Source organism: Triplophysa dalaica, chromosome 23 (assembly GCF_015846415.1).
Source record: "Triplophysa dalaica isolate WHDGS20190420 chromosome 23, ASM1584641v1, whole genome shotgun sequence".
NCBI lineage: Eukaryota > Metazoa > Chordata > Actinopteri > Cypriniformes > Nemacheilidae > Triplophysa > Triplophysa dalaica.
In genome coordinates this window covers 2,156,647-2,184,242 of record NC_079564.1, presented here as the reverse complement: position 1 = coordinate 2,184,242, position 27,596 = coordinate 2,156,647, and the positions used below count along the sequence as shown (strand labels likewise).

The 27,596-nt window shown below is 38.6% G+C and overlaps 1 protein-coding gene across 4 annotated transcripts in view; it reads right to left on the bottom strand.

The window, feature by feature from the left end:
* ctnnd2a (catenin (cadherin-associated protein), delta 2a) overlaps positions 1-27,596 on the bottom strand; it is a 211,702-nt gene that overhangs the window by 2,311 nt on the left and 181,795 nt on the right. For all 4 annotated transcript variants that reach the window (XM_056737780.1, XM_056737779.1, XM_056737781.1 and 1 more), the window contains 6 exons: positions 25,732-25,905; positions 23,137-23,287; positions 15,440-15,665; positions 11,261-11,345; positions 4,250-4,376; positions 123-254 (listed from right to left, as the gene is read on the bottom strand). In XM_056737780.1, coding sequence (XP_056593758.1) covers positions 123-254; positions 4,250-4,376; positions 11,261-11,345; positions 15,440-15,665; positions 23,137-23,287; positions 25,732-25,905 — 895 coding nt within the window. The remainder of the gene's footprint in view (positions 1-122; positions 255-4,249; positions 4,377-11,260; positions 11,346-15,439; positions 15,666-23,136; positions 23,288-25,731; positions 25,906-27,596) is intronic.

Here is a 27,596-nt window from a genome sequence, read left to right as displayed (position 1 = left end):
TTTGAGCAGATCACGAGCGAACTTTCATAAACATTATTTAGACACAAACCAAAACCACAATCTTTGGGGTTTCTGAGATTTTACGTCTGGTCCTCCTCTCCCTGTTCCAAAGTTACACCTACCTGCCATTGTGTCTTTTCTGGAACTGTGCTCTCCTTTGTTTCCATGGTAACCGGCGTTGGTTCCACCAGAGTCGTAGTCGCTCTTCCTGTCCTTGAGGCTGATCATCTCTCTGGGTGAGGCAGGGGCGCTGGCTGCAAATCAAATCCCACACACACACACGTTATTTTATTATCTCCATGGAGACATCCATAGGTATAATGTGTTGTATACTGTACAAACTGTATATTTTATCCCATAACCCAACCCCTAAACCTAAAAATTGTAGAAAGACGTTTTGCATTTTTAGATGCTCAAAAATTATCGTTCTGTAGAATTTTTAACCTTTAGTGCCCGTGAGGACCTCAATTTTGTTCCCCACATTGACACGGGTCACCATGAGTTGGTGTGAATTCAGGTTTAGGTTCAAGTCCGCACTCACAACCATTCTTATTGAGCATCTGGAGACATACTGGCCTCATTTGTGAAACCTAAGACGGTGAAAGATGCATTTATGCCTTCAAAAACCAACCGCTTGAAGGCATCTTATTAAACAGATTAAGAAAAAAACACGTGTTAGAAGGTGACCTCACTCTGTTTCTTCCGTCTTTTGCCTGTGTGAGGCTGGACACGCAGAGGTGTCGATCATTATTCATCATTAGTGCTGTTTAGCGCGTCAGCATGAAGGCTACTTCCAGCATGTCATGAAACAGCCAGCGCAAATCTACTAACCTCTCCAGAGTTATGAGAAAGTCTTACAAGAACGATAACTCACACAACATTGGCATTCATGTATTTGCCTTCGGAGGAGGACGCTTTGAAAAACAGTGACAATAGAAAAGTCTATAAAATCACACATGAATAAAGACTTTTATATTTTCAGTGTTCATACTGTTTCATGCAATGCTTGAGCTTTTGGTCTAACCAGTCAGAACTATAAAAGAAAAAATGACTGCAGATTGACACGTGAGTGAGCGAATTCACAAAGAATAAAATACAACATCACAAAATTAAAACAATACATTTAACGTTATATGAAGTATGAGTATATAAAACTAAAAATGTATTTTAAAACTAAAAAATAACACTATTTAAGACTTGATATGGCCTTAAATAAAAAACGTAATGCTTTTGAAGGATCCGCGGGAACCCTGTGAAGCATAACTCGATTTACATTCAGGCTGATTTCTTTCTCTATCTTGCACTGATTGTTTTCCATGTCCTGTATTTTGTCTCAGGCACTTCTGAAGAACAGCGTGAAGGTCACAGAGATCAGAACCAGTCCTCCCTCCGTGCCTAAAAATCCCCTTCCGGCCTAAATGCTCTAACCGGATCAGCACCACTCCTCTTCCGGCCTCCCTCCAGCCTGGTCCTATAAACCTCGGATCCCTGGATAGTGGGCAGCGGCGCTATCTCTAATGCACACAGCTGCCCAAGGGCTCACAGGCATGCAAGACCCTTTCACCAGCACAGAAGGATTTAGACACACCCACATACACACACACCTATCATTCATCAGCCCTGACCATGAAACACAAACGCAAACAGACCTGCTCATATACACACACCGGTAATCACACGCTCCAATTTTCACCAATAAAACACATAATGGCTTAGAGCACTTCTCTCCCCACAATGGCCAAGAGAAACATTAGCATGATAATTAGTTTCAAAACCATTATCAGATTATAACCATAAGAACTTTATTCTCCGCTAAACTGCCTCTGATTTGATGTTTAATCTAATCGCCGTTTGCATAACTAATCGTTGCTCTTAAATAATGAGCAAATTATTCATAAACAACCCATAAACTTGAAGGACTTCAATGGCTCCATAGACTTGTTTCCATAAATCTCACAAATGGAGATAAATAGAAAAACACAAGCGGTTTTAGAGAAAATCAGAACTGGTCTAATTGAACGTTTGTATCATTGGAAAATGAACCACGGTTTTGTTATAGTAAAAGCAGATATACCTTTTTTTTTAGCAGATTGACTACTATTTTGTATTATTATAGTTGTACCACGAAAGCAACCTTTAAACTGTGATCATTGTGGTGCGAACATAGTAAATTACTATGGTTTTCCTACAAATGATGGTTTAACCTTTTCAAGGGGGATAAAAAGAATCTTAATATATCTTAAACAAAATTAATGTATGTTATTAAAAGGGTTGTTTACGCCAAAATCATTTTCTGTCATCATTTACTCATTTACAAAAGAAGATATTTTGTAGGATGTTGGTAACCGAACATCAGCAGTATCCATTGCATTTGATTTATTATGTTGGTTATATTGTGATTATATTTTCGCTTAAACAACAAGAACTCAACTGAACTTTTAATATCCTCGACTAGATCTCCATGTGTCTCATTAGTAATATTCATAGCTTGAAACTCTAAATCGAGGCTTGCTGTGTGCAAGGGTCTGGCACCCTATTAAAGTACATCTGAAGGCCTTGTCTCGTGGCACTGGAAGCATCTCTTCCTTGGCACACGATTAAATGACAAGTGAGCAAATATGAGCATAAATGTGTTATGTGAAGCATGCAAACACATTGCTTTGTAAATATGTTTATGCCATTATCTTTACTATGGACATAATGATCAAACAGAACTCTTATCTGAGCTCCATTATTTGAAATCTATGTATTATGTGTGAGGTCAAGTGGTATTAGCCTAAATCACACCCGGGGTTCAATATTGTTCTTGCCTGAGCTCTTTAATTTCAAGCGGTACTGAATTTTAAATGTCAGGTCTATTTTACATTTTCTTTTATAATTTGCAGGAGCTTCATTAAGGTTTCTGAATGTTTTTTAAATAATCTAAGTAAAACAGAATACGATTTCTAATTAGCTTTCATTAAGGACTAGATCAGCCAAAAAAGTCATTATTTACTCCACAAAAATAATTAAGGAAATAATAATTTATTTTTAGTTGAATTGTTGCTTAGTCGAGTCCTCACAGAACATCGCAGTAAACACCTGCGTTGAAAAGTGGGAGTGGGCAAGATGATGAGATATTTTAGTTTTTGTCTTAATCTCAAGTGAAGGCTGTTTATGTCAAGAATAACAGCTGATTTTTAACTGATGATGATACTGCCAATTCGTCTGGGCTGTTTTAGCTCTGGGCTTAACAATGCTTCAAAAGGAGAAGGATAGACAAGGGTTCTGCTGACACATTCTAATACGATAAGTTGAAGAGCACAGGGGATCTCCACCACACTTGTATGACAATATAATGCCCCCCTTCTTTTATCTGTCTAACCGTGTGCTTTGATATCTCGCGAAAATCTCTGTTTTTCACAAACATACTGTAGTGTATTTTAGAAAACCCTACAGACGGTGAAACAGCGGGAAACCAATTGTAGGCAAGTGGCTGACAGAAAAACTGGCTGAGAAAAAACAACAAGCAGTCACTAAATCCATTTATTCACAAACAAAACGCTGAAGAAAGCATGTAACAGGGATGTAGCCACCGCTCGACTCGGTGTTTCTGAATCTTTAGCACCACAACCACAGAGATTAAACTTCAATGTGAGTTTGCAATCTGAAGCAGGGAAATTATTCAAAGATGTCTTTTTTGTGTCGTCTTCTCTGATTGTACCTGGATTGCAGAAAAATTTACACAAATGACTCAACCTTGGGTTAATCAGTCAAATAGATGATGCACTAACTTACAGTAACAACAAATAATCACTTGCAGTCATGTCCATCAAATTGAGAAAAAAAACTAATTCCTTCACTAAGTTCACCATTTAACGAGCCATTATTCGGTCTACAACGGTCGTCCTCACATACAGTAAATACTTTTCTGCACCAGCGTGATTGCTAAGTCCACCAGAAAAGGTATTACAGCCACAGCCAACTGGCCATGAATCCACCAACCCCAAAAGCAGCGTGGATCGTTAACCCGAGTCCCATGATGCAGTAAGGAATCCCTATCAGTTTAACAGCATTGCATGAGTTTGATCTTGGTTAAAGAGAACGTTTGCTGCCTCGTGAATGTTCTTTCTGTTGTTTTAAACTCTGGATTCAAAAACCGGTGCCGAAGAGTTTCATTTCAAATCCACCATCAGGGAAACTTCAGCACCATGGACAGCACAGCATCAATCTCAATGATATTTAACCAAGTTGAGAAACCTATACTCACCGGATCGGTTGTTGGGGGACATCCGGACCGGGGATACAGACGGAGTCCGTGAGGATGAGTACGGTCTCTGTCGGTCTCTCTCTATTGTTGAGGCAGAGCCAACAAAGTGATACTGTGAGTAACCATCCTGAAGATAAAAAAAGAAAGAAAGAGACATTATATCAGTGTATATACAATATGTTATATAATTATAATCTTGATAATGTGCTATATTAAACAATCAGTCTGTATATCTATCTAGAAATATACCATTTAAATTTTATTTTATATATTGATTTAACTATCTCAAACCTTCTCGCATTGTAAAAATAACACTGGCATTCTGTAACTTCCTGCTTTTGTGAGTAATGCTGTCAAAACAAAAGACTGTACTGATCACAGACAGAAAAGTTAAAATATAATCAAACCGAAAGGTACTTGTAAACACTGCTAATATAAAATAATGAAGGTTCTCATTTCGACTGCATAGCCTCGCCAGATAATGTGAACATGATAGATTACTATGCAAAGGTCAACATGACATCTAGACATGTTAATAATATTCCTCAGATAATATTCTGGACCTTGTGAACTACCACAGCTGAACCTTGTTCAACAAGAAAGAGAAACATTGAAATGCAGAGCACATACAAACGCAGCAAATCATGCAGAATAGTACAAAACTGACAACCCTGTTTCTTATAAATTTCTCCTGTATAGATACATGGATTTATATGACTTTTCACAATATGTTTGTTTGACTTTTTATCTTAAACACAGCAAACCGTAACCTTTGATATACAGAACAGCTTCGGTGAACACAACGTGCTTTTTTCGAGATATATGTACGCTACATTAGCCCACTGTTATTCTGTCACTTTGGTTTAAGGCCTCCTAGCGTGGAGTCATTACAGAAATCAATGACCGAATAGAGGTCCAGAAATCAATGAACAACTGATCTAGAGTCGGTAGCTGTGAAGAAAAGCCGTTTGATGTGTGACTGTGGCAACCCGAAAGCTGATAGAGGAGATAAACTAAAGCCAATGGCCACTGGCCCTGTGACACATCACCCAAACCACCAATCAATGGATCTACTGACTGTGCTAAGGGAGAAACCCAATGAGTGATGCACAACCTGACTAAAAACTCAAAGTATGAAGATCTTTGTTGTCTTTTCTACGACGTGTGTTCGGCTCATTACAATGATTGAGTTGTTTACATTGGATGTAGCGATATACTGAAGTATTATGAGCGCGTGTCAGAATTATACAGAATTCTTTCACGGACTAAAAGGTCAAAACATTTATTTGGTTGCTTTCAGAGCTGTGCATCAGCAGAAAAGTACGAAATAAAGTAAAGATAAGCAAAAAGAAAGATCTCAGAAGGGGTCAATGAAAGACTTGGCCAATTCCAAGCTGAAATGCCATAGACGTCTAGAAGACTGATAAGGAGAATATCACAATCCCACGTACAGAAGAAGTTCACTCACAAAGATGACTAACACAACCCCTGACATCCAACTTGCCCCGGCGTGACATTTCTTTTGTAGCCGAGGTGAGGAAGAGATCAAAGGCAAGCTTTCCTCTGACTCTGTGTAGTTCAAAGCTGCCCCACTTTTCTCTGCCAGGAGAGACCCCGCTGCCCTATGACTATTGTGCCTGTTGCGAATAATGACATCGGACAGGTATTTGAAAGCGCTGAGGGGCGTGAAGAAGAGCCAAAAAACAAGAAAAATGGCACTTGTCGCCTGTCGGCCAAAGTCCTCTTCAGGTCTTTGTCAGTTCCTTGTGCTTTAAGCATTTCTTGAACACTTAAGTTCCCAAGAGAGACAAATAAAGACTTATACTTTCTGCTTGTAAGTAACAGGAGTTTAGCTTGACTGTGAGATAAAAGGCAACTTGAAGGATGGATACTCCTTTAGAAGCCTGACGTTCTACAGATGCCTCTGTCATTTGAAAACAATACGTTCAGCGAAGAGTGCGTCTCAATGTGATTAAAGACTCTAATTGCATGTGTTCATTATGCATCACAGCTTCATTCTTTCTTTATCAGGACTGACAGAATAATGCATTCGGTTGATGGACTTTCAGGGGTAGGCGACTGGGCGTGAAGCTTCACTACGAGACTGATCCTGAATGGTGCTGAAAAGACCAAGTGGAGCAAGATGAGAAGATGAGTCAGTTATGGCAACCTGCCCACCTCGGATTGCTCAATGATGCTGCTTAACACTCGCGCACTAGGAGAAAACTCTGGTGTGCAAATTTGCGCTGAAGCAAGCCAAAGGCTAGGACTCATTATTATACCCCCAGAGGCGGAAGGAGCCAGAAGAGATGCTCTTGCTGTGTCGGCTCCCGTGGGTCTTCGAGGCAATTGAGTAACCAGGATACGTCCTGGTAGAGAGTGGGAGCGATTGTGGAATTGGATCTCAGGAGGCTGGCAGACTGAACGTAACAGCAGAACATGAGTGAACCTTCGGGCTGAAGATCAATGGCGTACGGACTTCTGTGTTCTTTCAGGGTAGAGCTACACTTTGTCTTCGTCCAACTTTAGGTTGTACTGTCTACATCAAACCAAAGGCTTTTGGGGTCAAACACATCCAGTAGAGTTAAAAGCTCCCAAAAATCATAATTCACAATAAAACGGCAGATGTCTCCTGGGCACAGGGCCATTGCTCATCACCCAGGGAGGGGTCTACCAACCTGAACTCCCTGTCTCTATACCCTGTCTTCGTCATTCTCTTTTGCCCGCCTGTCATACCACCCAAAACAAGAAGAAGCGCACCTCAGGTGGCCAGACTCATTCAATTGACACCTTTCATTTCGACAAGGAGAGAGAGAAACGGTGCGACTGCCATTATGCACTCATGAGATGAGATACGGTGGGTTCTGCAAATGTTAATAATAGCAATCTCTTTCTTGCTGCCCTTTGCTTATTACCATCCCTCGTGACATTTCCAGGGCTCAGCTGGGCTGGCTAAAGGAACAGGTTAGTGTGAGCGATGTTTGAAAATCTTTACAAACCATCCCAGCCCCCCCCGCTTTAAGCCAAAGAAACATGCTATAAATTCTAGTGAGCTGTCTTGCTGCCTACTGCCTATACAGTCAATTTAAAACTAAGGTTGCATATTAAGACTATAATAGGCTCAATTAAATCATCAAAATATGTGGCGTGGTATTAAAAACGAAAATATTTGTCAAAATGGGATACTACAGCACATCACAAAACATACGTTTTATTTTAACATACGAAAATGCATAAAAATAAAAAGCATACAATGACTATATTATTCAGTTGGTATTTTTAATTTAAAAAGCTAATCATTGCACATGTGTTGTGTGTTATTTTACGCAAAGCCTTAAAATCTTTCCACAACTATAAAATACAAACAATAAATGTTTAATATATTATTAATAATATTTGCATGAAGGCAGATGTCAATTTTCCACAATCGCTTCTGGTCACTACTGTATGCAAACAAATACAGCACTCTGAAAACTGTTTTGCTAAAAAAAAACACAATCTATATGTCTAGTGAAGAGATTTTGTGTTACACTCGTAAAAAAAGGATGTGTTATTTATTAACAAATCGTTTGCGTGTCATTTTGTGTTGATTTTTAAATAACACAGACATGTGTTGTTTTTACCACAACCAAGGGACTCGACCTTGTATTGTCACTTTACAAAAAATCAACATAAAGGACTCAAAATGTGTTAAAAAGACTTCTTATACAACACAAAAAAATTGATATTTAATTTAAAAGTGTGAATGACATATCGACCAAAAGTATTCTTTAAAGATTTTTGAATGAATTACGGTTATGAAATGAATTATATTTGTATGTTGTATATTTCTAAACGTATTTGTCACGTGACAATGACATAATGCATTATGCAATTGATCTCTAAGAAAGGGACACATTCAGGTATTGTAGAGTATACAATGTTGAGCTATAAAATGCTGTCTACAAAGTCAGCCCACTAGATTTTGCAACAGAATGCAACCGAGTGTCTCCCACAGCAAAAATCAATGTGTATAATAAGCAATATTGTGAACTTAATGACTTCAGCCTTCCTGATGATGCATTTATAGCTCAGGCCGTCCTTCATGACCTTGACCGTGTCACTTTATCTGTGTCAGCTAAAGCGTGTGAACCGTTGTTTGATAACCTGCCTCCAGGCGGCATGCGAAGACAGCAAATATTTTCAGTTCGGTTCTCCCGAAACCTGTGAGTGAAACAGTTTTCTGTTCGATAACATTTATAGACATTCATTCTGTCAACATAATGGAAATTGGCGTTCTATCTAATTATTCCCATTTATTATTATGTGCACACTACCTCTGTTTTTCCAACCCTCTAAATATTTAAAAAGACAGAGGGTAATATATAGTATATATGCTTGAAATTGAAGCTTGCGATAACATTAGTTTTGATGGAGGCAAGTTCAGCGGGGTAAACTTTCAAACATCCAGAATTACATATCATTAGAGAAATGTTCAACTCTGCATCAGGATTCGTGATTTTAGCTCTTTCTGCCATAGTTCAGAGAGGGGACGCGCCTCCGTTCAGAAGCCGTGAAGGCATTACTGCAGACACATTCGTCTCTCCGACTCAGCCGGTCGGCTCGTGGCCTTTTCCCATCTTTAAAGGTCAATGAAGCATCCGTCACCCTCTCCACGAGCTGTAATTCTGTGCCGCCCCCTCCACAGAGCGCAATGGGTTGAGTTTCACATCATAGGGTTGAGTCTCCGATATTTCTTCCCGCCCAGCCTCTTATCCGTCAAGCTGGAGATTGCAAACTGATGGGGAAGAGTGCGGCTTTGACCACAGTAAAGGAACAGGTCAAGTCAAAATAAAAATAAAAATAATGTCATTGAAATGATGAAGTCACCCTGTTGAAACCTATCCGACTTTCTTACATTTATCTCTTCCGGAGAAAAAATAATTCTCATTAAGCTGAAGAAGAGCATACAAGTCCTAAAACCATTCATTAAAATTGCATGGCAAGTAGCAACCAGTGCAATTCTTTAAATCCCACCTTTACAATAGAAAAGTTGAAGTGATTGTCACCCAAAAATGAACATTCTGTCATCATTTATTCACCCTTTTGTCATTTCAAACCTGTATGACTTTCTTTTCTCTCCAGAACACAAAATAAGATATTTGAAAGAATATTGGTTATGAATAACTGCCGTACCTATTGACTTGCATTGGTTTTGTGTCTATAAGTCAATCGGTTCCATTGTTCGGTTTCCAATACGAGTTGAAATGACAAGAGGCGGGTGAGTAAACGAAGACAGAATTTTCAATTTTGGGGGAACTATACCTTTAAGTGGTTTTGGATTGAAACAACAAAAAGGTAAGAAGATTTATTATGGTAAGAACTATTCCTTTAAGGTTCAGGAAGTTTCAGTATCCACATGTTGTTGGGCTATTTGTTGTCTTTTTGAGATCTATATGAATGCAGCCCAAGCTGTCTAGCCACTTTCACATAAATGGGTTAACGCCCTTAATTAAATTTTCAAGAGCTCATATTTATTAGTCCCATATGTTCACTAAAAAGATTTGTAATTAGAAATAAGACTTTTCCGACTGTCTATGTTTTTTTACTTTTAATTGCCAGAAGTGGGGGACTTGACTCACATGAATTGACTCGGGTCTGACTCGAGTTATAATTTTCAGGACTTGAGACTTGCTTAATTGAAGTTAGAAAATGACTTAACTTGACTTGACTTTGACTTGAGAGCAAGTGACTCGAGAGCAAGTGACTCGAGAGCAAGTGACTCGAGAGCAAGTGACTCGAGAGCAAGTGACTCGAGAGCAAGTGACTCGAGAGCAAGTGACTTGAGACTTGACTTATAGTGGAAGACTCGACAATGACTTGAACTTTTAATAAAGTAAATAAAATTATTATTGTGGCTCAGCAGCCCTAATCAGCGCCTGTGCCTTTAACGCTGCACAACTTAAACCGTGCCAAACATGGCAGACAACAGTCGAGCTCCACAAATTTGTTACGTTTGGCTATAAGGACTTTGAACTTGACCGTGCCAATATTTTTTTTTTTTGCCAGATGCAGAGTATCCAACGCAAGAATATCTGACACGACAACCACAACGTCAAATGTCATGTAATGAATCAATCGCTTCTGTTTCTAAAAATTTAGTTTTGGTTGTTTTTTTACTATTAGAAAAGTGATCATCGATCATCACTGATAGGCCTACGTCTCATCTCACAAGTAGATATATTGGGGAATTTTTCAATTCAACTCAAGTTTATTTACATAGCGCTTTTCACAATGTGCATTGTTCCAAAGCAGCTTTACAGGAGCAGACAGGAAAAACAGAAAAGGCAAATGTCCTGAGGACATCAACCACTTGGCAAAATCAGGTTGAACATTGATTGGTCTAAACCGTGACTTGAGATTTTACTCCAGACTTGATGGTTAAGTCTTGAGACTTGCTTGGACTTGAGGATATGAGACTTGTCCCCACCTCTGTTAATTGCTATGGCATAGAAATACCTGAGCATGCTCGCAAGGACTTTTAACAGCGATTTATTACGACGCTGCTCAGAAAATACAAAACATTCCTCTGAATGAACCCAACGCTAGTCAAGGCCAGACTTCTGTAGAGTAATCTGTGAAAGAGACGTGATGGAGAGCTGAATGGAGATGCACAATAGTAAGGTTCAAGCAGCACAAGGTTCAACAAACACTTATTGAATAGAAATATCTATTCAGCCCGGCGGTTACTGCTCAATGGAGAATTCTTTGCTAGTCACCGCAGATTAATGTTCACAGTCGGCTGCGAGGTGTCGGCCTGAATAAACAGTACATCGCACATATTCGCGTGTATGTGTGGGAGAAGGGTACGACGACGCCTTGCCACTTCTTTCATTACAACTATTTTCTCTGAAAGATCAAACACACATAGTGGGATGGAAGTGCAAGATCAGTTAGCATGCTAATTGAACTCTTCAGGTCTGGACGGTTGAAACGGCACACAGCTGTCGGGAGTGGAAACAAATCTCCTACCTTTTTATAAAGGCTCCGGAGATCTCTGTACTGCCACATGCTGCTGAGAACCTGAGATGCTGCTTTTACCACTTTAGGTGAGTGTCTGTGAGAGAGAGGAATAAAACAGAAAGAGAATCAAAAAGAGTACTACATTTATTATAATATTAATATTTATTATAATAATTTAACAGTACGAAAGGTGCATTTCAATCGTTCATCAGATTCAACGTCTGGCTGTGACATCGCATGATATCTGCCAACATTTTGGATCCTCTCTCCAAAATAAATCAATAAAAATAAAGAAAGAAAAATATTGACTGAAAAATAAACAACAAAAATAAAAGTCAATGTTAAAAACTGTATTCAGACCTCAGCCTGACCTGCAACAGTAAACCCATAAAAATGGTTTATAATTTAGTGCTTTAAGTTATGATTGGGTGGGAAATGTTAGTTTTATGTCACCTAACTTTAGCCATATTTAAGTAAACCTAAGTACATAACTTGTCATTTTAATCAGAAATGACAATTGAGAGACAAAAGTAAACAAAACTAGTCATTATTAGTATTATGTCTTAAATGACTATACTCTGTACGTGGATGCACATTTTATTATATTTTATTAATGCAACAACAGCAACGTCTTAAAATGCCAAAACGTAAACAAGTAAAAGGTTGTTGTGTTAACATTCGCACACTAAACAGGATTAACATTTACAGCAGAATATAAAAACCCTGGTATGTTTATTTGTTAGAATCTTGTTCCAACCAAAGCAATTGATGTCATAAATATGTTTCCTTTGCTTTCCGTGAAAACATTTCACACAGACGGCGGCTTTTGTTATGATTAACAATGTACCGCGAACAAAAGAAGCTATCGTTCGGTTCTCAATGATGACATAAATCGTTTGACTTGGTCTGATTTGATGGAACAGCTGGCTCTTTTGTCTTTTGCCGAGCGGAGTCAATCCATTTCTGCTCAAAGGACACAATGGAACGATTTCAAATTGGCACTTGAAATGAAGTTAGAAAATCTTAGCCGAACATGACTTTAACAGCGGAAATGAATGCCGCCGTTCTTTCATCGCATCCGTTCACATATGACGAATTGGATTCTTTATCGTGTCTCTGCTCTCATCTTACAACACGGTAAAATCTTCAGTCGAGTCAGGCCCTGTCTCAAAACCTCAAAACGTTCACCTCAGGTGATGTAATGTCACAAACTGTATGCAACAAGTGAAGGATTCACAAAACGAAGCATCGAAGGCTCTCGTACGCAACTAGAGTCAAATAGACATAGACTATTGACATATATTACAATCTATACCAAACATATGGGTAGTTCTAGAATTGCGGGTACATTTCAAAAAGAAAAAGAAGACAAAAAAATTGACTTCTTTATTTTCATAGAACACACTTCAAATTTAATACTTTCAATATTTGCTGATCTTAAACTTGTACGATTTTTCTTTAAATTATTCTGAAAATTAAAGTACGAACAGAAAAATCTGTCAACTCTGTTATAGACAAACTGGGTCAAATATATACTGTTGACAATAACAGAGTTGACATTTTCCACCATTTTGTGCTTTAGCTCAAGATGCTAACCTCAAACCAGATACCACATGGCATGTCTAAAACTCAAATGTATTTATTTTCATAATATTATTGTTTTTAAAAAAGTGAATGAGAGATTCACTGAAATATCACATTAACAAGTTTTGACAAATAATTAATCTACTATTGGTGTCTCCTAAACATTTTGTACAAATTAATGAGAAAGGAATTATAACATACCTGAGTACCTTACAGATTTTTTCCGCCAGAGGAAGTGACATCACTTGGAGCAAGTCACATGCTTTTTCTATCAGTGCTTTAAAGATTTGTATGCCTTTTTATAACAGAGTTGACCAGAACGTAGGGACAGACACACTATTTATTTTTTAATTACTAAAATTACAAATAATACAGAAAATATTTGTTTTATGCAACTGTTTACATAAATTATTAAAACGCACAAAAAATACAAAAAATTAGACGTTATTATTTCACAATAATTGTGATGTATGATTCAGGAGGCATAGACAGTCAAAAATAGGTATAGAGGGAGTCTTTAATTTTATATTTTCAAGACAAAATGTTCCTAATTACACATTTTAACAGTATTTTTAGTGATAGCTTGATATAATTTGTGTAATTATTCAAAACTGTTTCAATATTTTTATTTTTAAAATAATAAAAGGTTTATCTAGGAGACGCAAAATGTACCCCCGATTCTAGAATGACCCATATAATCCTTTCTGACACCTTACATCTCTGAATAAACCAGACACATGAGGATGGATGACTTACAGATCTAAAGTACATCTCCTTATCATGATCAAGCTTTAAATTGAGAACAAACACCCAGTTGGTTTATGATAACCTCTTAACAGGAAACTGGAAGCATCTGTCATGTACGTATCGGCTCAAGCGGGGTGGGCACAGGGTGTGAATAGCTGATGTAAATTGGTCGCATGATATGTCAGCTTGATGAGGGCTGGACAAATATATTTGACAGTATGTATTCTGATTCGAGCTGTACAGGAGGTGACTCTCACTCACTGTCAGGGATAATGTACAGACAGCCGGTTGTTATCGCAGAAATGATCACTGAAGGGGGATATTTCGCGATAACAGCCGGCTGCTTGTACATTATCCCGCTTATTACACGGCTACTTGCCACATGAGAAAAAACGGACATGAAATGTGAATTTGAAATATTTTATTGCCTTCTTTTTACCGAATGCAGACCTTCCGCGAGGAAAAGCTGTTTACTTTCTGTTTGAAACGATGCTCAAATGTCACGAACATTCAATTTGGTTTAATCATTTGTAAATATGATGTCATATATTTACATTTACATTTAGGCATTTGGCAGACGCTTTTATCCTTATATGTTATTAAAAGATTTATATTTAATTTGTCAAAAAACCCTGACAAAATGATCTGCTGCATCTGGGTTACCGTGTGTTATTCGTTTTTAGGAGTGGTTGTTATCTGGGAATAACCAACCTGCAAATGGCCAATGACTGATTCTGGCCAATCAGAATCAAGCATTCCAATAAGCCTTGTATAAAAACATAATAAAAATGTGATGTTTGAAAAGCAATTGTAAAAATCTCCTTTTGAAACCAAATTCTTCATATGTAGACCAAGCAACCTTGAAGCGGATGGAATGCGTACTGAGGTCTGACTCATCTCGTTCATCTCTCTTAATAAAGGTGCAGGTATAAAAGCGGAGTCATTAAGCTGGAAAATATTCATTGTCATGAGCAGAACACCCACCGGGCCATGCAAACACAAGGCAAGACAAAGTGATGAATGAGTCTAGTGGTTAGTACATACGCTGACACTTATTTGAGTGATGGGACTTAAAATCCAGTGTCATGCCATTGGCTTAAAAGACATTCCATTGCTTGACAGTATGTGTCATCTTTACTTTGGAAATGTAACAATTCATTTCTTTTAAATTATGACACATCTCCATAAAAATGATTTTAAGGGATAGTTCACCCAAAGTTTTTTTTAATCATTTACTCATCCTGGTGTTATTCCAAACCTGTATGACTTTCTTATTTGGGTATATGATATTTTTGAATAAAGTATTTTTTATTTTGGGTGAACTATCACTTTACTGGTTATTATGGGAATTGTATTAGTTTTCATGGGAACCAAAGTGATCTCTATGTGTATCTACTGGCGGAATGTTGTATATATGTTTTACAAAAATAAATGTTTTGATGTTTTTTCCAATGGCTTTAGCAAACAAGACTTATTTAGGTGAAAATGTTGTTGTTTGTTACGTGCAGTATAAAAAAAAGAAGGGACATTGTAGCTACAGCAAAATAACACAATAAAGGTTTTCTTCATTTCAGTCTAGCGAGCACTGACTAAGTGAGTCCCTGCTAAGCGCTTTCTAAATGTACGATGTATGATGCATCTAAACACCTGGAGGCAATGTGGCCTTGAAGCTCAAGAATGGCTTATTGAGGTCTGACTCATCTCTTTTAAAAGTTGCTGACATACATGCTTTGTGAACAGGCACTATAAACCGCTACCTTTTGGGGTCCAAATAGGAAAGAAAGCGGCAATTCAACCCATCATTCCCTGTCTTCCCTCTCATGGTCTCTTTTAAAAAGTTGCATAAGACAAACTCACTTGTCTCCTTTACTCCTAGCAATACCGATGAGCTTCTCGATGCCTCCCGCGTCTCGTAAGGCCTTGGTGTTCTCCATATTCTTGGTGATGACCTCGTGCAGGGCGCAGCATATAGCTGTAACCGTGTCGTCGCACATGGTTTTACCCGCTGTGCTGTTGGCAGTGCCCCCGGTAGCATTACTTCCGCCCGGCAGGCGATGGATGAGGTCTCGCATTGCGTACTTACCTATGGAAAGGCAAAGACAAAAAAGAGAAAACAATAGAGGACTTGATGATTAACGTTGGTGTAATTTAGAAGTGGTCACATTTTTTATCATTTATTCGTAATCTGGAATATAACAACCGCAGGAACCGTGACAATTTCAGTTTGTCAGATGTCTATCGTAAGATTTCTATGGAGGGGAAGTTTAAGTGACAGCTGTGTGACTCTTTGAGCAAAGAACTGAAGATACGAGAAAACTCTGACATTAAAAGAACAGCAGGAGGTGCATAATTAATTCTGATTCGGCAAAACTCCTAAAACACTGAAGAAAAGGACCAGAGGAGTTTTTATTTTCTGGGTTTGTGTGTTAGGCTGAAAATAGAGACGTTCGTGCAATAACACAGTTTTCTCAAATTAAAGGAATAGTTCACTTTCAAAATACGTAATTATGTTGAAAAGGTCACGCTTGAAATTGCCGGAAGTAGCGAGTCAGTGTATACAACTTGAAAGGCCAAGTTTTCACTGTAAATACATCTTACGTGAAGTCATGAAGGTGCATCGCAGAAAAGAGCAAGGCAAGCATTTGTGTTTTTAAAGCATATACATTTTTATATATTTTTGAAAATGACTGATCGTTTCATTAGATAAGACCCTTATTCATCATCTGGTATCATTTAAAGCCCTTTTAAGCTGCACTGAAACTGTCATTTTGACCTTCAACCATTTGGAGTCCATTGAAATCCACTATGAATAGAGAAAAATCCTGAAATGTTTTCGACTAAAGAAACAAATACATAAACATTTGGATGACATGGGGTTGATTAAATGATCATGACATTTATTTTGAAAAAGAACTACTCCTTTGAGAGCTAAATATCACAGGTCTCATGATAAGATACAGAAAATGTTATCTATATACATTTACGCATTTTAAGACAGGGGATGAGACACAAGAGAGTGTCTAGAATCGCTTGTATTCCACACCTCAGAAAATGTAAACAGCTTCAGGTACACCAATAGCAAGATCATCTTCATTTTGTTGTTTTGCCTTTGCTTCGATAGACGAATTTTACGTCAAACCTGAAAAAAGTTTGGCCCCATGACAGTGAAAAGGTGATTTTCGTGATCCAGTTTGAGAGCAATGATGTAAACCACAGAGAATTTTCCTGATGTCTCGCTGCCACTCCAACATTTCGACCTTTGAAAGTCACAAGAGACACTCTCATTCTGGCACCCAATTATTCTATCACAGAAGCGCACGGCTAATGAAATTAATCTAAGACTGTTCAATTCTTTCCGCTAATTCCAAACGGTCTCCGAAGGAGAAACACAGACATTATTTCCAACATGAAGCATACAGCAAAAGGGCTTCATTTTATCATCAATAAGCTTCTGGTTAATTGGTGTCGTCTTATCTCGTACCCGCAGGCAGAATGGACTGTTTTTTGAGTGAGCTGACAATATGGAGGCAGTCCAATGAGATGAGATTTCTCTAAAAGGGGAACTGTGGAAAAAACATGATATTTACATAAAAGAGAACGTTTAAAACTATTGAGCAGTAATAGCATCTGTGCTACTGTTCATCTAATCTGCAATAGTCCAACAATGAGCTCCTTTGTTACGTGCAAAAAACATTTAAACGATTTTCTGCAGTCTCCATAACTGTCGGATTAAATCAATATCTTCACAGTTTTACTTGTTTAATGAGAAAAGTATAAAAGAATGTAACACTCATGCCAAAATCACAAATGAGGATAAAATAGTAGTCGAAACAGTTTGACCAGCAGTAAGGAAAGTAACCTCAGAGATACATATTAAAAGTCCCGCACAAAACCAGTTTTAAAAAAATGTATTACATTGGTTTTGGATGACGATTTGAGAGCAAAAGGTGTTGAGACTACTGCATTTGAGTCATTTTGACATGTAGAAAATGAGAAAAAAATAAATGTGTCTAATTTCATGACTGCTTGTGTTTGCGCAAATGTCCATATTTAATGCAGGCCTACAAATTGATCATGCAAAACATATTTTATTTTTTCAAATGGATTACTTGGACTAAATAATGAACAAAAAGCGAGTTTAGCAGTGATGGACAATCCTTTAATACGGTTTAAAAAGCTTCCCAGGTGAAGATCTCAAGAAGTTGGATGATAAAATGTCAAAATAACAATTTAGCAAATCCCAGGAAAAGGATAATACTTTGAAGATGCTATAATATTTCTATATCCATTTGGCAGACGCTTTTATCCAAAGCGACTTACATTGTATTATATAGTATGTATAATATAACACACTTCATTTATTTTTCATGCTTTTAGTCACAACAAAACAATTACAATTGTGCTATTCCATGGTTTTGATTGGTATATAAATATAAAAAATATAAATGACTGAATATTTGATCGTAATTTTTTTGAGCGTATAAACACATCATGACCATGACTACTCACATAAACAGCGCCATGGACGAGAAAGGAGTGAAGTGTGGGTCATTTTAAGTCGAGTGCTACATTTTAACATTAACATGAAGCACAAGACGTCACGATTTTGGGTAATGACATGCTCAGGACCCTTCAGTACAAACCGCTGATTTAATGTAGCAATCTGCACGAGATTACCTCCTCTGAAGATCTTAAAGTCAGTTTGAGCATCCAACATCAGAACATTCACTGGGAGTGAAGAGGGTTTTAAATAACACAATATCACACTCCTCATGATAAGTAAAGAGAGACTCTTTATGAACCCCGCATTACATGTCTAGAAGTAGCATCTGTATATGACTGGAGGGTAACCTTGACTCTCTGGAGTGCCTCATCTACAGACTCTCGGGGGAACGAGGGCTTGCTGGTAATCAGAGGTAAGTGCAGGCCCTCCAGTCTATAAAAGCCCATTCTCCTACAAAACAGGCGGTTAGCCGCAGGGCCCCGGCCCGTCACGAGCACCAGAAATAAACACGTACAAAGAGAGAGAGAGATCATCTACAACAGTGCTCCATTACAACGCTTTTACGCTAAAGACAGGTGTCAAAGTTGCTGTCTAGGACATTAGCCGGAAATAATCATTTGTCTGTTTTCCTTCCAGGAAAACACATAGAGTTGGTTGGCAAGGTATATAATGACCACAATGGCGTGTTTTTATTTTAAGTTGCATTCAAATGAAATGAAGAGCATTAAAATTCTCCATCAATGGGAGTTCAAAGGGAGTTGGTAAAACTCCATGAAGCCGGCCTGAGGGTTCTCGGCTGGGTTTGAAATGTCACACAGTGGTTAAAGGCATTCAAGCTTTTATCCCGAAATAACATTTAAATGGATCCATAGAGGGTTTTTTCTACCAACCCAACAGAAGCTTCAAACCCCATTGGCAGAAGACGGCCAACTTCGATATGAAAGAGAAGGATAAACAGCAAAGCATTCAAAGCCTTGAAACATTAAAGGTTATGGTCCAAATTAAATTGGAAATCAGCCACCGTGGCGATTATTTAAAGGGGGAATGCCTTATAAGCGCTGTATCGCTCTCTATTACGGCCTTTGATGTGCTTCTTATTGGATTAAAAGGAAAGACGTCTTCTGAGGACATCGGTTTAAGAAGAGCCACCTGGTGGACGGGAGGGGAGAGATGGAGGGACAGATTGAATGGCTTTGGTTCTTACTGTTGCCTTAGACATGCAAGGTGGAAAAGCGATGATCTTCTTACATGTCATTATTATAAACCTGCTCTTAAAGTGATAGTTCAACCAAAAAGGAAAATTCTATTATGAATTACTCACCCTCATGTTGTTTCAAACCGGAACAATTTCGTTAAAGAATTTTCATTTTTTTCAAGCAGGTTTGGAACATTTTGAGGCAGAATTTTCATTTTCGGGTGAATTATCCCTTTAAGACACTGCAGGGAAGGTTTTAATAATGATGGGGAAGGAGAAAGAACGGAAAAGATGAAACAATAACCATACGGTGAATGGGGGAGCATCTAAAAGATGGAAATATTGTCTGCAAATTGAAGAGACGGGAAGTCAAAATGGGCACTGGCACACTCGTGCATGCACACATCCTTCTTCTTCTCTTCTCATGTAAGTGGGTGTTAAATATAAGTTGTTAGGTCATCCAATCCTGGATGAAACTTTCAATGAAGAAACCACACTTTTCAAATCCCACTCCATTAAACTTTAACTTGGGACGAGTAAAAAGACATTTTTAAACTAACAGTGCAACTTCAAACTATTTGAACAAATCCACTAAGCCTTACCTTCCCAATATAACGTGGCACACCGCTGTTTACCCACACCAATACCTTCCAATTTTAACTCCAAAGTTTTTCAATGAAAAGTTTGCCTAGTTTTTCAGATTACAAATGACACCAGTCCAGCCTCTCACTCATCCGATACCATGACTAACCGCTGTCTGCTTGCACGCACGGCCGGTGTGGATGATGTTCTGGATGCTGAAGCGGTCTCAAACATCAGCTTGAGGATTACAGATATTTCTCTTTCAAAATTCTGCAATTGGAACATACTGTACATAGTTGTAATGATGTCTTGCAATCCATATTTGTACACCAGCAGAATTTGGCAGACATTTGAAGCGTGTCATGTTGTTCACATCAGTGAATTGTATGTTGTGTACAAACTACAGTATATTTGATTTGTGTATTTTGCATTCACCTTGTGTAAAGAAACCTGGATACGCATTGTTAGGCCAATTTTTTCTCCACTCCATGCTTGCTTCCTAAATTCTCTTTTTTACTCCGGTAAGTCTCAGTAAGGAACCGAAAATGAATACCCTACAGCACTTCACCCCCTGTCTCCTTTGTCTAGCGATGATGTCATCGGTCTCAAACCCAGAGCAAAAAGGCAATAAAAGAAAAGCATGGAAGAGAAAAGGTCACACCGCAGATAGAGATTTCATTTCTACTGTTTCTCGGGCTTTATGAATGCCAATGAGATTTAAAGATTATGCTCTGTGTACATAAACCCAAATGAGTCGTCTAAAATTCTCTTTAAACCACATGTTAAAAAAACGATGCGCTCAACAACAAAAGAGATGCTGGACAATCTCTGAATATTTTGATTTGTAATGTGCTTTGTATCCGACATTGAATCAAAGCTCCGGGATAAAAGACGCATCTTTGAAGTTGTTTTGCTGGATTATTTTATACAGGCAATCTATCTTCAATTGACTTGCATGCACGCGGTTCATATCCAAGAGCATAATGTTGATGAGAACCTTTTTTTAATAGCTCTTAAATGTCAACAAGAGTGGCTTAAAACAAAGTCTAAAAGTTGCGTGGCTGTATGATACCACAACTTTTTCCACTCCTCTGGCCTAGATAACATTTTAATTCTAAAACAAAATACAATACAAACATACATTTGTGTTCAATTTCGCTTATTGTAACGAATAAATACATTTAATTGATCACAAACCTCATGAATATTAAACCCTGTATCTGTGGAATCTAACATTTTGGTTTTAGTCTTCTATAACTTTGGAATAATTTGCACCGAAAAATTGCACAAAACCCAAACATAGTCTAAATTGGATTCAACGTAGAGTAAACTCAACATCAGGGAATACAGGAGATCACAAGATCTCATTTTAGACAATGTGCGAATCTGGTAGCAAACGCAAACCAGTTGTGCGGGGGCCTGAGAGACACTCAAACCAGCATGCTGAAACTAGGAAGCCGTTGCCATGGAGACGGCAAGACTCACCAGGGAAACCGAGTTTATTAGGGGTTGAGATCAATATCGTGTTGATAATGTCACCGGTGAGAATTTCAAACGGAGAGAATCTTATTGTGACGTGAGGAAGAAAACATGGTCTAATTAAGCAGCTCATGTAGTGGGTCAGCGTGTGGCCACAACTGGGACGCTTTGCCACAGCGGACCACCCTCTGTCATTTAGACTGAGCCCAACCGTGCAGAATCTGATCCTGTCGTGTTCCCTTTAATATGTGTAATTCAGTGGCAACAGATGCTCAACACCTGCATCTGTGTGTGAAATTAAGGTCAGGCATCACACAGCTTCTTCTAGTCATGACTGCAGGTGATATGTATAAATAAACAGGTGTTGATATTGTTACCGCGGAGAGATACAACTATACCACATTACAAGAGTAATGTTGAGTTGAGCGCGAGTGAGGTACATGTTAAGTCAATGCAAAGACGCGATAGGAAATATCCTGCTGTACGATTCGCATGAATGAGGCGGCGCGAAAGACGCGGATCGTGCGAGTTGAAAAATCCGAACTTTAGCGAAAATTTCCGTTGCGTTGACCAATCAGGAGCTTGTTCTAGTAGAGACGTGATAGCGAGCAGATGCAAAAATCCAAAACAACAATGGAGGACAAATTTATCATTGCTGTATGTGGATACCTGGAGCTGTACGATACATCTTACTTTTATCGAAACAGGAATAAAACGGATCTTGCTTGGAAGAAAGTGAATGAGGACGTTGGACAATTTGGTAAGTTCTCCCATGACGCAAATTAGCGTCTGTAGTGAAGTGAATTTCACTCGCGAATGAAACGAGTGAACTCAAAATGCTCATGCATCCAACTACGCACGAATAGCGCAATTCATTGCGCAAGTCGCGTTCGGTAGGAACACTCTATAAGGTGTGAATAACAGAAACACAAAAAAACAAGCTAGATTCTAGATTCCTATTCCTGTTTTTATTTTGGTTGTTTATTGGTATAATTATTTCATGATCATTATCATTTTATTTGCACAGTCTAAGAGAGCTGACCAGGTCTACACATCAGTGCAAGTATTCTGTGTGTAACTGTCCATATGACAAATAAACAAATAAGAAATGTAGATACTAGATTTCTCTCTTTGACTACATTCTACATTCATTTTATCCTTAAGGAATTGTTCAACCTAAAATGAAAATTCCACAATCATTTACACGCACTTGTGAAATTCCAAACATGGATGGTGTTTTTTTGTCTGTGGGACACAAAAGAAGATATTTTGAAGAATGGTTGTAATAGAAAACTGTTGCTCCCCATTGACTTGCATTGGTTTTGTGTTCATACAACAGAACTGTATGGTGTTCACATCTTTTGTATTCTCCAGAAGAAAGAAAGCCGTACAGGTTTAAAATGACAAGAAGGTGAATAAATGATGATAGAATTTTCATTTTGGGATAGTTAACCGCAAACAAAAGACATTATAAAAGTGTTTAAAACAAGAAGCTGGGCAAAACAAACTAAAAATACTTCCAGAAGTGCTTCCCGTTAAGCCAAGGATGTCAGAAAGCCATGATGCCTGCTAACCGATTCAAAACGCTGAGCGGCCGGGACTGTGTAATAATAAAATGACAGTCATCTTCGCTCCACCTGAGTGCTCTGTATGAACAGCCCTCTTTACCACAGTGCTTAAAACATGAAGGACTGAACTCCATTACAGACCTCTATGTCTTTAACCCTCGGTTTCACAAACCCAACAACTCCGAATCTTTTGAAATCAAGTTGGACATAGTGGCCGGAAACTTACCGATTAACTCTTTATTCCTGATGTCCAAGGCCATGTTTCTGAGCGCGGTGGCGACCGCACACACCACGCGGTCGTTGTCTATCCTCAGTAGCTCCACGAGGATGGGCAGACCCTTTTCTTTCCTCACTGCTGCACGGATGTATACAGACCACTAGGGGCACACACAGAAAAAAGGTGCCATATATCATTATTTAATATAATGGTGTATTCAAGTATCTCTTACACTGAAAATAATGACTTTCTTACATAGCATTTTTGTTCCCTCACAAATGTAAAAAAATTCTTGAATCAAGATGCATTTTCTTGATGAGCAAAATGACATGCATTGTTTTTAGACAAAGATAAGACATTTCAGTGAATTTGCACAGAAATCTGCCAATGGGGTAAGAATTTTTTTCTTTGTCAATAAATTCAAGGTTATTTTTCTTACCCCATTGGCAGAATTTTTCGACAGAAATTTCATATTTTTTTCTGTAAACAAGACTTATTTTCTTAGGTCATTTTGCTCATCAAGAAAATGTATCTTGATTCAAGATTCAGAGGTTTTGCTCTCTGAGGTCTATGTGTGACCCCAGCTCCGGGATCAGCTTCTGTCTGTGGCGAAACGTCACATCACATCAGATTCTCTGTTAGCCGGCCCTTCTGCTGTGACAGGAGAGACCACAGCAGGCGGCCCTTCAACATCCCTTATTTATGATGACCTCTGTATTAATGTGTGCGAGAGAGAAATAGGTCTACAGTAGGAATAGAATAAACGAGAGGCTTTGTTACAAAACAAAGTATGTACTTTTTTACGAGGGTCGAAGTCAAGCGATGTCAAACTTACATTTCTGGCGACAGGGGCGGACTGGGAAGCAAATTCGGCCCTTGGATTTTTCTTGGATTTCTTGACTTGCTAATGCCTTCGTGTTGCGTGCATTCGCTATTGTAATTAGTCTGCCAGTCCACCCCTGGTCGAGGCTGTAGACCGTCGGTGAGACAGCCGTTCTGGACTTTGACAGAATGTCCTACTGGTCAGTCCGCCCCTGTTTGGCGAAATCGTACTTGAGAGCTCGATTTGTAAATCTTTATAATAAACTTAAAGTGACGGTGAACCCAAAAAAGATTTACTTACCCTCTTGTCATTTCAAACATGTATGACTTCTGTAAAACACAACAGAAGATATTTCTAAGAATGTTGGCAATCGAACAGTTGGTAAGGTGGTGGTACCCATTGACTTCTATTGTATGGACACAAAACCAATGCAAGTCAATGGGTACTGCCATTGTTCTGTTACCAACATTCTTCAAAATATCTTCTTTTGTGTTCTGCTTAAAAAAGTATGTTGTGCAGTTTTGAAATGAAAAGAGGGTGAGAAAATAACGACCCTTTAAATGAATCCATTATTATAATATTATAATCAATATCAGCTGTTGCGAATCACAGTAAGACAAGGAGAAAGTACAGAACACAGTTTTTGAGAACTCGATTAAATAATACTGTCGATTTTGGTTGATTTTTTACCCTAAAAAATGTGCAGATTTATGATCACACTGGACAACAGACGGCGAGGCAGCTCAGTTAGTTTTGAAACAGAGTCGGTGGAAGACAGAAAATGTGATTTCGGGACTGCAGCGATCTTCTTGGCCAAGCGCTCTTCATTTCCGAGCGTTCTTCTGATCCGTCTTAAGTTAAGAGCTTTGTTTCCATTTCCTAGAACACACAGCCTGGGATTTGATAATCCCACTGTCCGAGATGGACTTTGACAACATAAACAGAAAGCTTAGTTCACACATATTAGGGCATGGCTCAGTGTCAGCGCCTGTAAATGAACAAACAAAGAGCCAATTACAGAAACCATATGAACCTGCTCTCTCTCTCCGTGACCTTCTCTTTCCTTCTGGTCCTCAGAATCTCTTACAAACTCTGTCTACCAAACAAACATCTTCGCGCTGATGCACTGTGGGTGCGGGGAGGGGTCATAAGGACCCCATTTTCATTTAACTTTTGAAGGAGGTCTAAGCCTGTATCGGGACTTCAAACCCAATCCCGTCTCATCTGTATCTATCACAGAGTATTGATCTCGCAGAGCACGTCGGGCGGATTAGAGCTCTCCAGCAAAAAAACAAGCTTTTGTCAGTGACAGACGCTGAAAAGGAGGTGAGAAGAAAGAGAAAGAAAGTGAGGCCAAGAGGGAGATGAGTTTTGGTTGACAAATCTGAGGGAAACAAGGAGATTTCTCTTTACCCTGTTCAGTGAACATACAGTCTGGATTTCTACCCAGATATTATTTCTTTTCACCTAAAAATAAATATGATGTCATCATTTACTGAACACAGAACAGGATATTTGGAAGAATGCTTGTAACCAAACAGTTCTAGGCCACCATTGACTACCATAGTAAGAACAATTACATAATAATCTTGAATTAAGGTTGATCTTTTTCTAACTCACTCAATTCAAGATTATTTTTCTTATCGGCAGATTTGTTTGCTTGTCACAAATTTACTGAAAGAATGTAGGACTTCCTACATTCTTCCAAATATCTCCTTTTGTGTTCAACAGAACAAAGATATTTACAAAGCGCTATTTTCTTCAATGATAGTGACACCCACCTTCCAGCTTCCTGCAGCCAGGTTTTGCAATGCCCCGGCGGCCCCTTCCAGCGTGTCCGGGTTCGAGCACTCAGACAGCAGGGTTAGGTAGGGCTTGACTATCGAAGGATGCCACAACATCTGAATCCCTTTGGGGGGCTCGGCAGTGTCTGGCAACGGGCCGACACCATCCCACTAGAGAGTTGGAGAACAAGACACACATAACACCACGTATAATCAATATCTCCGCACAAACAGCACGGACAGCTCAAATATCCGCTTGAATGAACCCAGAACTGTGGAGAAACGGAGAGCTGAACGGGTCTCTCAGGCTGACCTACTTTTAGTCAGAGCAACTGGTGAAATACCTCTGCATGTTAAACTAGCTCCGGCACACTTACTCACTCCTTCTTTCACTCTCTCAATTATTAATGAGTTTGTTTTCATCTCCTCCTCAATCGCCCGCTCTGAGGAGCAGCTCTGTTGTTCAATCAGCTGCTGGAGGGTGGAGATGCACCCACGAGACTGCTCTTTCCACGCAATGAGCGCAGAAGAGAGATGCTTAAGTTTAACTGCATTTTAACTCTTTTAAACAAACAGATCGCACACATGTGTGCATTCTCAGAGCTTTATTCTTCATAGCTCAAGAGATTTGAGGAAATTCGTTTAAGTGCGTCACCTTCAATTGTTGGAAACGAATAAGACAAATGTTAAAGGTGCAGTATGTGGAATTTAGCGGCATCTAGTGGTGTGGTTGCGAATTGCAACCGACGGCTCACTCCACCCCTTCTCTTTCGGAGCGGTACAGTGGCTGACACAGGACTATGATGTCGCAACTTTAAAACGAGATTAAAATGCCTAGTAAATGAATAAATGTACATTAGCACTTAAGCGTTTGGAAACGCTTGGAAACTGAACCGTCTAATGTGTGTCTGAAACTACTTCTGTAAACAAAAAAACATAATTTTGGCAACGCATCCATTTCTTTCAGGTGGGAAAAAGTGATATGGATAACTGTGACCAAATATTAAAGAAAAAGTTATTTTACAAACTTTTGACTGCTTCTGTAAATGTAAGCTCACCACTGTGAAGGACATTAAACAATAATTATTTATGTAGTCAACAACCGTCTTTGTTTAACTTCAGAGCAAGCATTGTAGTTCAACTAGTAGAGGGGACACTAAGAAGGCCAGAAACATGGGCACCGTCTAAAACACGGCAAAAAATTACTTTGTTACTTACTTAAGGACAAAATCTGCCATTGGGGTAAGTAAAATAATCTTGAATTGAGTGCCTAAGAAAAAGGTGAACCTTAATTCTAGATTATTTTTCTTACCCCACTGGCAAATATTTTTGCTTGTTTTAAGCACATATTTACTGAAAATTTAAGACTAAGTAAGAAAGTCTTATTTTCTTAGGTCATTTGCTCATCAAGTAAATGCATCTTGATGCAAGAATTTTTTGACGTTTTTACTGGAAAACAAGAAAGAATGACTAATTCAGAAAGTCCATTTTTGCAGGGTGACCTTTGCAATTTGTGTATCAATGCGAAAAACTGTGATAAAATAAAAAATCAGTATTGTGTATTAAGATCTAAATCAGTATTAAGATCTAAAATAGCCCAAATTTGTCCCAAGGATTGTCTTCATGCTATTTCAAAACTTTAAAGAAAAAAGGTACCGTCCAGCTAAAAAACAGCAAGTGATCCTCTATCAAACTATCAAAGCATAAAACGGTGTCAAAAATCGCTCTTTCTGCTCTTTCCTTGTCAGACCGCTTTAAGCGCAATGAGTCTTCTATGGCCCATTTCTCAAAGTAAACTCGGAGAGGGGTATCAGTGCTGGATGGGTTGAAATAGCTCTGGTTTACACGCTCACCTCTCTCAG